The sequence below is a fragment of the Ovis canadensis genome, chromosome 24 (genome assembly GCF_042477335.2).
Source record: "Ovis canadensis isolate MfBH-ARS-UI-01 breed Bighorn chromosome 24, ARS-UI_OviCan_v2, whole genome shotgun sequence".
Taxonomy (NCBI): Eukaryota; Metazoa; Chordata; class Mammalia; order Artiodactyla; family Bovidae; genus Ovis; species Ovis canadensis.
Window position 1 is genome coordinate 25,806,569 of NC_091268.1, and position 9,680 is coordinate 25,816,248.

The 9,680-nt window shown below is 45.4% G+C and overlaps 1 protein-coding gene across 3 annotated transcripts in view; it reads right to left on the bottom strand.

Moving 5' to 3' along the window:
- Positions 1 to 9,345, bottom strand: part of GSPT1 (G1 to S phase transition 1) — a 33,387-nt gene extending 24,042 nt beyond the window's left edge. Inside the window, exon 1 of one of the 3 annotated variants that reach the window (XM_069569981.1) lies at positions 9,111 to 9,345. Coding sequence is in view for 2 of the 3 variants with exons in the window: in XM_069569978.1 (XP_069426079.1) it covers positions 8,437 to 8,791 (355 nt within the window). In the remaining variant the exon portion in view is untranslated. Of the gene's footprint in view, positions 1 to 8,436 lie in introns of all 3 variants that reach the window. The other 2 variants (XM_069569978.1, XM_069569980.1) reach the window with 2 other exon arrangements.
- Positions 9,346 to 9,680: the final 335 nt, after the last annotated feature.

A 9,680-nucleotide genomic window follows, 5' to 3' on the forward strand; every position in this document is an offset into this window, starting at 1 on the left:
AATGGGAAGGGGTGGCGAAAATGCTTTGGAACTAGACAGAGGTGACAGTTTTTACAACACTGAGAATGTTTTAAATGCCATGAATTATTCACTCTAAAATGGTTAATTTTATGTTATATAGATTTCTTTTTAATACAAAAAATTTAAAGATACAATCATGGATCAAAGGACTTCAACATGGCAACTCCTATTTTGCCAGCATATAGTAAGGACAGCACAAGTTAGTCAAGACCATACATGTGGCAGGTAATGAAAGCTATGTTTTAATTTAAGCTACATATTTTAAACATAAATGATGACCAATTCTCAAAAAGTGCTTAATCCATCTATTTCATAAATCAGCAAGTTAAATTTGTACTGCTTTAGCTATAAAACCAGTCTCAAATCCCCTTTACATACTAAAACAGCTATTTATAATGCCATCTTAACTAAAATATCTTACTCCTGTTAGCTAAATGGTGTGTTCATTAAAGAAAAATAAAAACAACTTCAGTGCTGTCACAGAAGTAACAAGTGTCCCACACTGCACAGATCTGGTAAACAGTGTGACGATTCTGAGTTTCTACAATGATAGAAATATCTGTGCTGTGATAATAGCCACTACCACATGTGGCTATTGAGCACTTGAAAGGTGGCTACTGTGACTGAGGAACTGAATTTTAGATTTTAGTTTTAAAATTAAATACCCACATGTGCAGTTCTGGCTCCTCTGAAGGAGTCACTTCAGTTGCCCTATGAACTTGCCTTATCTGGTTTTCCACTTTGCCCTATTCTCCAACCACTCTCCACCTGAAGGGCTAATAAGATGGCTTCTTGACTCCTCTAAGATATGACCCTCTTTCAATTATAGATCCACACACATACACAGCTTAGTTCTTATTCCTTAGGAGATTATGGACTTCTAGAATGACTGGTTTTCTGAAACATGGAGACTTTTTCCTCTATGTTGTCTCCACAGGTAGGCACAGTATACTGTATAGAATAAATACACACTTAATTTTTATTGAATTAACTTCAGCAGTAGGGTTCAGAACAATTTCATATGTGCCAATTTTCTAAAGGAGTTAGAGAAACAATATCCAAGAGATGTTAAAAACAGTTTGAGTAAGGAACTAAAATTCCCTGGCACACAGGTGCCCACATGGTCTCACAAAAGCTGAGGCATTTTCTCCCAGACAACACTGGAAAATAGTAAAAGCAGCCATCAGAAAGAAAAGCCTGCAGAACATGTACAAGAGCCCATGGTTTTGCTTTAACTACCTAACCCTCTAAAAATAAAAAAGGCACAATGTTACAGATAGTGGTGATCACAGCTGTTTATTTTACATCATTTCCTGAAATGTTTTAAATAATTTCAAAATGTTACTTTAAATTAGAGCATTGCGGGCTTCACTGGTGGCTCAGTGGTAAAGAATTTGCCTGCCAATGCAGGAGACACAGGTTTGCTCGCTGGTCTTGGGAACTAAGCCCATGCATTCCACAACTACTGAGCCTATTTGCTGCAACTGCTGAAGCTCGTGAGCCACCGAGAAGCCACTGCAATCAGAAGCCTGAACCGCAACTAGGGAGTAGCCTCCACTCACAACTAGAGAAAAGCCTGCACAGCAACAAAGACCCAGCACAGCCAAAAACTAAAATAATAAAATTCTAAAACTTAGAGCATTGCCTACTCATGATGTGTACCCAGCTACTGCTGAGAAAGAACATGGAGGCAGTGCCGTGGCGCACACACTCATAAGCCCCGTGTCTCAAACAGTGTCTCAGCCAACAGACGGTGTAACTTCCAATTGCAAGGAGTTACTATTGGTAGGATAAGCTTGGGAATCAGATCTAGGTTCCAATCCCAACTCCTCCGTTTATTCATGGATGTCACATCCCCTATTTATTTAGCTTCTCTGAAACTTAATTTTCTTATCTGTAAAAATAGGCCATCAGTATCTATACCCCAAGAGGTTGTTGTGAAGGGCATTTTAACCGAGTGGTAACTGCTCAATAAATTTATTATTATAATAAGCATTTCAATGTCCCATAATGATTATAGAAACTTTTAAGGATGAAATGTAAGAAAGGCAAATTCCAGGGCCTCTCTCTCAGAAGATCCATTTGTAGTAATTAGCTCTGGGCATGCTCCCTTTTTTTGCCATTATTAAACAGCATGGTGTGGTGGAAAGCACTAAATTAGCAACTGGCAAATTTGGATTCTAGGCTCAACTGTGTCTTTAAGTCTGTGAGTGACCTTAGGCATTCACTCAGCATCTCTTATTATTACTGCCAGGTCATCTCTGGTCCTAACACTCTAAAGAACCTATTTACTCAGTCACTAAAGCAACAGCAACCTGATACAGCTTTTCTGTAGAATAACTTAAGTTCTACTCTATTTTTCAAACAATGCTAAAGGATAGTCTTTATAATTTATATACTATCTGCTGCAAAAAGAAGAAGATATTAAATTTCAGATACCACAAAAAAGTACAAAGATAACAGAATACCATCCACGTGAAACCAAACACCACAAAGGAGATGGGCACAGACTGCTTAGTAGTACTATAAGAACTCCTACTGGAGTTCTACAAAAACAGGCAACCTGATGACATTCTAAGGTATGTACTTTTTAAAATAAATTGAGCGATAGCTGATACACAATATTGTATAAGTTTTGGATGTACAACACAGTGACTCAAAATTTTTTGTGTGTGATTCCAATTTTTAAAGGTTATACTCTAGAATTATTATAAAACACTGGCTGAATTCTCTATGCTGTACAATATATCCTTGTAGGTTATTTTATACACAGTAGTTTGCTAAGGTATGCTTTTTTTATTTCAAGTGAAGAGGAATACAGTTACTTAGAATATGGTCTGGAATTAGGTTTGACCACTCTCAGACAAGGCTAGCTCAAAAAATCCTTGCTAAGTGTTCCTCTCACCTAGGAAGGAGAGTATGATGGGGATTGGTTTAACTTGGAGTAGTAATGTAACACCTAACCTTTCCTTAGAACAAAGTCATTTATGAAAAAACCAACAACACATCTGTAGCCCAGCCACACTTCATTAAAATCTACCAAAAGCAGGAATAAAACTCTTAAGAAGTTTCGGTATGAACCATCAACTGACAGCTAAAAAAGGATTATGAGGACCTCAGAACAACAAGTAGCCAAAATCTGGCTTCTCTCAAAATTTTAAGAACTGTGAATTCAAATGATAAAATTCTAAATAAGGAGCCAGAATCAAAGTAACTCACCCATGTTTAATAAAAAATAAACAAGTCTTTACTTAGAAGTGTGCTCTCCTGGTAACTCACATGGTACAGCGTTTGCCTGAATACCGGAGACGCGGGATTGATCCCTGGGTCTGGAAGATCCCCTGGAGAAGGAACTGGCAACCCACTCCAGTATTCTTGCCTGGAAAACCCCATGGATGGAGGAGGCTGGCAGTCAATGGGGTCGAAAAAGAGTCGGACATGACTGAGCGACTAACACTTACTTACAAGTAAAGATGACTGGTACTCTAGCAAATTCCTAGGAAACTTGAAGTACAGAAATACAAGAAAGGTGAATTTTATGTTAACTGTACCTCGGATAGTCACAGAGGACACTTAGTAGAAAACAGATCTGTGGTTTTATGATTAGGGTGACACAAGTGAAATTATTTATATAAGGGGACCTGTGGTGCTTCCCAGCTTTGAAAGCCCTCTCTCTGCACTCTGTGTGTGGCCCTCTTACCATGAAGCGTCTTCCAATTGAGTAGACTGGGTATCTGATCCCTTTCTGGACTCCTTGAGAATCACTTACCATCTTGGTGGTATCACTTTGAGTGCCTAGCACAGCATCCTGCCTTCTGCAGGCAGGCAATGTCTGTTCATTAACTGCCATACACATACCTGAGCAAAACCAGAGATTCACATCTCGAAAAATTCCATTCCGATACAGCTAACTCACCAGGAAAGATGATCAAATCTCTTTTTCATTCCTTCCTCTCCAATTAGAAAGACAGCACTATTTTAACACTTTAAGACATTTCCTCCCAGCAAACAAAACAAGGCTCAAAATGTGTTCTCTACAATATTTCCCAACACGGCATGATGTTTTCATCATCTTTTCATGCGGTACAATTCCAGAAAAAAAGTGAAAAATAAACAAAAGCAAAAAAAAAAAGCAGTGAATAAAACCTGCTCTAAAATTCCCATGGGAATTCCCTAGCAGTGCAGTGGTCAGGACTCCATGCTTCCACATCAGGGGGAACTAAGATCCAACAAGCAGCAACGTGACCAAATAAATAAAAAATCAAATTTATTCCCAAACAAAGTTTCTAACAGTTGAAACAGCTGCTCAACATGGTGCAGCCCTAGTGGATGCCCTCACTTGTTCCCTGAACCCCCATATCTGAGCCACTCCACATGTAAAATCATGAAACGAGAGCCACAATGGAATGATCTCTAATAATCAGTATGACGCAGTAGGAAAAGAAATAATACTCCAGGAACAATACTTTTTCTGATCTCTTCAGCCCACTTATTCCATTCACTGTCTCATCTGAAAAGTCCTTTCTATTACAATTGTTACTGCAGAACAATTACAAGGAAAACAAAGGGGCAACCATATCTACCATCTCTTTATACTTAAGTGTCAGTCAACTGGTATTCTTTAACACAAAAAAGTGTAAGAGCCCTTCAGGACAAAACGACTATTACTTTGAGTCTGTATCTTCTCTACTCTGGTGGCCCAGAAGAGGTCAGTCACCTTTGGGAAATTTCAGTAAATAACAGCATCCACCAAGTGACTTAAACCCCTTCTAAGGACTAACTGGCTTCCCTGGTGGATCACCAGTAAAGAATCCACCTGCCAGTGCAGAGGACATGGATTTATTCTTGGATTCCCTGGAGAAAGAAATGGCAACCCACTCCAGTATCCTTGCCTGGGAAATTCCATGGACAGAGGAGCCTGGCAGGCTACAGTCCACAGGGTCGCAAAGAGTTGGACATGACTTAATGACTAAACAACAACAAGGATTTACTGAGGACTGCTGTTTTTACTCCATGTCCATTTCACAATGGCAGTTTTGAGAGGCAATGCGGGAGGGATGATAGAACTCTATACCATTACTTTAGAAGCTCTGGCCAAGTTCTATGGCCTGTTTTGTGTTCCTCCCCAAATTCGTATGTTGAAATCCTAATGCCCTAAGTAATGGTATTAGGTGGAGTCTTTGGGTGGCCTTAGACCATGAGGGCACAGCCTTCATGAATGGGATTAGTGCCTTTATAAAAGAGGCCCCCAGAGAACTCCCTTGCCTCTTCAGCCCTGGGAGGACACAGAAAGCAGTCAGTCAGGAGTCTGTTATCCAGAAGAGGAAAGAGAGCCCTCACCCAACCAGGCTGGCACCCTGGTTTCAGACTTCCAGGCTCCAGACTGTGGGCAATAAACTTCTGTTGTTTACAAGCTACCAAGTCTACAGTATTTTGTTATAGCAGCCCAAACAGACCAAGACATCAACCAATCCTGATGAACACTGCTGAACTTGTTTCTCATTTAACAATAAAAAAGCCTGAACTTGGTGCAAATTGGAACTGAAAATAAGTACATTCAATTATAGAAAATATTTGTTCTGGCACACACAGCACTTGTCTACATTTTCATTCATCTAAAGGACTCTAAATGACCATTACTTAGCCATTTTACTTGGATCTGGAGAGAACTGTACTTAAATGAATTACATGTAATTACACTTACATGGGTTCTACTTAATCATTTCTTTGGAAACTTATGTTAAAAATTTTCAGAGATCCAAGGTCAACACTGAATCCCAAGCTGTGACTCAGGATATCCTATAGCTGGATATAAAGATTAACTAGCAGCCTGCCAGTGAAAGTGGATGACTTTTTATGCAAAAGCATCTCCCCTTACTGGTTGCTCCAAGTACCACTGGGGGAAAAGAAAAAAGGAAGAAAGAAAAAGAAAAAACTAGCCTTCTTTCAGGAGAATGACCGATACTCATCCTACACATGTACATTTTAAAAGCTGTTGATTCTAGGGCTTCCCTGGTGGTCCTGTGCTTAAGAATCTGCCTGCCAATGCAGGGGACCTGGGTTCAAACCCTGGTCCAGGAAGACCCCACAAGAGGTGGAGCAAGTAAGTCTTTGCACCACAGCTACTGAGCCTGCGGGCCTACAGGCCCTGCTCCGCAACAAGAGGAGGCCAGCGCACAGGAAAGAAGACCCAGTGCAGTCATAAATAACTAAATAAAGTCGTTAGTGATAGAGCTCTGCCTCTAGACTCCTTCAAGAGCTCTCCTGGTATCCAGTTTAAAAACACATCCACCACCAGTTTTAGCTATGACTTAACAACAGAAGAACACTTAACAGAAGCTCTGACTTAACAACATGCTAGCCCTACAGTTGATTTCCTCACAAAAAAATACTTGCACACTTTATGGGCTTCCCCTTCACAAATTTCAACCTAAGTGCCATTTCAATGTCTTCCCTGCTTCTTCCAAACATAGTTCTTTGCTCTTATGCTGGTATAATCTATGGGCCTGAATTTATGCTGGAACATGCAATCCAATAGTGCCACATTAACTCTGGACCATCCATTCTTTTCCAAATAGACATCCCACAGAGGATGGATGAGTTGTTTTTTAAATATTAACTGGCATTTTGTAGAAACAGCTAGTAAGAGTCAGTAACACCAAATTGGGTTTCTGATTAAAAAAAAAAAGAAAAAAGAAAAAACTGACCATAATGTAGGGATCCCTAAGGTAGGGACAACCACTCCCCTACACATTCTACATCTCCAACTTCCGGCAGTGTCACAGAGGAAAGGATTAAGAGTAAAACTTCAAATCAGCAAATAAGTATCAGGAAGAGAAAAGACAGTCCTTCATAAGAGGCAATGCCTACTCATTCAAGAATGACCACCCTTCCAGACCACTGCTCTAATGACTGCCATCCCTTGACTCGCTGATGGCTACATAGGCTGGAAATGGAATCCCAGGTCTAGTCACAGTGACACTAGTAACTCCAGATTTACAAGGGAGGGTCAAAAAAGAAAATGGCCAGGTAAGAGCAACCTGCATGATAAGGTTTGGGGAACTAGGCACTTTTAGGAGATGGTAAGTGAAGAAGTTTATGTAGACCAAAGTAGTAAGCAAAGCTAAGCTTCTGTTTAAAGGGAAAACATCAAGAGCTTCACACAAGTAAAAGAAATACCAGTCAATAAAATAACTAAATCCAACTGTGTGCCCAAAAGCATTTCCCCAAACTCTCTTTTTGCCTCAAGAGAGAGAACTGCAGGCAAAGTTTCTGAAGAAACTAAACTCCTAGAGCACTTTTACAATGTCTACCTATCCAAGAAATAGGGCAACAAAGAACTTCAGAGAGGAATCAAGTTCACTCATTTGACATTCCTACAAAATAAAATCAGTACCTGAAAGCATGCTATCACTTAAGCAGCCTAACTACAGTGAGATTTTTGAAAACTTCACTTGAAGTCACAGAAAGTCACTCGACTAGCCATGGTCAAAACTGCATATGACTCCTAAGAAGTTTTAACAAATGCTCAGGTGTCTGAACAGACTAACTCCTGACACAAGAACACAGAGAATGAGTTACATACACCAAGCAACCTGAATGAGGCAAACGATTTTTAACGCAATAAAAATTCTAAACGTGTCATCAACTAAGGGGAAGAATCCAAGTCCCACTTCAGAAAAAGGGCACACAGATCAACGTCATTTCCTACACAATTTAATGTTAAGTATAGAACTCTAACTTTGGGACACTCTATTAACTTCACAATCTTACAAAATGCTAAGGATCTATTGACAGCCAACAGTTTCGGCCCGGTGGCAGAGCTGCAATGCATCCTGGGATTCCTTCGGGACTGTTCGGGTCCGTGGACATTTAAAACGTAATTACCCTTTCGATAACAGGCATTGCAGCGGGGGAAGCTCTCTCGCCTAGGCCCAAGGTTGAAGGGAAAACGCGAGCTTTCGTCCGCCCCAACTCCTCAGCGCTCTCAGCGCCCATCCGGCCGACTCCTGGCTCCATCTGTCCTGGCTTCTAGGCCTCGTGGCACTGACTCGCTCTCCGTCCCATACGGTTCCCACTTCCCAGCAGGGAACTGCGCCCCTGCGGGGGGCGGTGAGAGGCGGACCCCAGGCCTCACCGGTGCGCCCCGCACCCTGTTCCCGCCCCCCCACCCCGCCGCGGTCGCCCCACGCAGGCCGCCTCCCCGGCCCTGGGTCGCCCCACCCAGGACAGCCGGCGCCGCTGTCAGCGCCCCACGTGTCTCCCGGCCCCACGGCCACGCGTCCCTTGCCGGGCGAGGCGCGCCCCCGATCCTACCCCGGGCCCCGTCCCAGTGGGCTCCGGCCCCAAGGCCATCTGCCCCAGCCCTCGCAGCACGGCTTCCTCCCGTCCCGGGGGCTGATCCCGGCCCTTTACCCGAAGGGCCTCCCGCGCCGCTGCCGGCTCCGTGGTTGTTGGCTGCGGCGCCAGCTGGGGATGCCGGCGACTGGGTCGGGCCCCGCAGGAAGGACGGCACGAACTCGGCGGCGTGGACGTTGGGCACGAAGGGCTTGGCGTTGACGTTGAGCTGCCGGCTGAAGGCCGCGCTGAGGTGCTCACGTTGGGCCTCGGCCGCCGCCGCCGCCAAGGGGCCGCCGGCGCCGCCGCACGGGCCTGGCCCGGGAGCTTCCATGTCCGCCTGGTCCCAACAGTCGGGCGCCGAGTCGCTGCTGCTGCTGCTCCCGCCGCCGCCGCCGCCGCCACCGCCACCGCCACCACTGCCGGGATCCATGATCGGGGGGGCCGTGTGTGTGGTGAAGAGAGGGCGGGAAATGGAGGCGGGGGAGACGGGCTGGGGAGGAGCAGGCCGCGCTGACCCAAGAAAGCGGCAAGACAGAAGGGCCGGGGGCTAGCGGCCCAATCCCCGGCGTCGTCGCGGCGGCAGCTCAAGTCCCGACTCCGCACTCGCGACGACGACGGCTGCGGCGGCGGCGACTCAACCCTCCTCGTGTGAGCGCGCTGATCTCCACCCACCCAGCCCCAACCACCTCCGACGGTCTCAGCGCCAACCCCACGCCCGGCGCGGTTTGACCCCTCGCCGCCACCCGTACCTTCGCCTCGGTAGTTCTCGGCCCCGGGCGACCCCGTTTCCGCTTATGAAGCGCGGCAGAAGGCGAAACTACGAGTTCCGGCAGCGCCCGCGCGACACCGCTGCGGTTTTCCCGGGGGCCGACGGGAGTCGGAGTTCGGGGCCGACAGCAACCGGAAGCGGCGCCGGCTCCCGGCAGGCAGCGCGAGGAGGCGGAGGTCTGGTTGCCGCACGGCTGCCCCACCTGTCACCGAGTGGGGGCGGGGATGGGAGCGAGCCCAGGCGCGACTCGGCTCTGGGTGGCGGACCGCTAGCCTTTCAGGTCGCGGGGGTGGCCAGTTCCGTGCTGTTCTGCACAGAACGCGGGAAAGTGGACAGCAGTTCCAAGGTGGAGAGAAAAGCCTTCAACTCCTGAAAATCGTTCCCTTCTCGTTTCACCAGCCCTCTGCGTTCCCTGCCTCACAGGCATCCTACCTCGTTCTCTTTCATTCCACCTTCCTCCTCCCTGCCCCCAGTCTGAATTTGCCCTACATTTCAAAGGCGACTCAGGGCGTCTTTCATTTTCTGTATTCATTTGGTAGAAGAGACCATA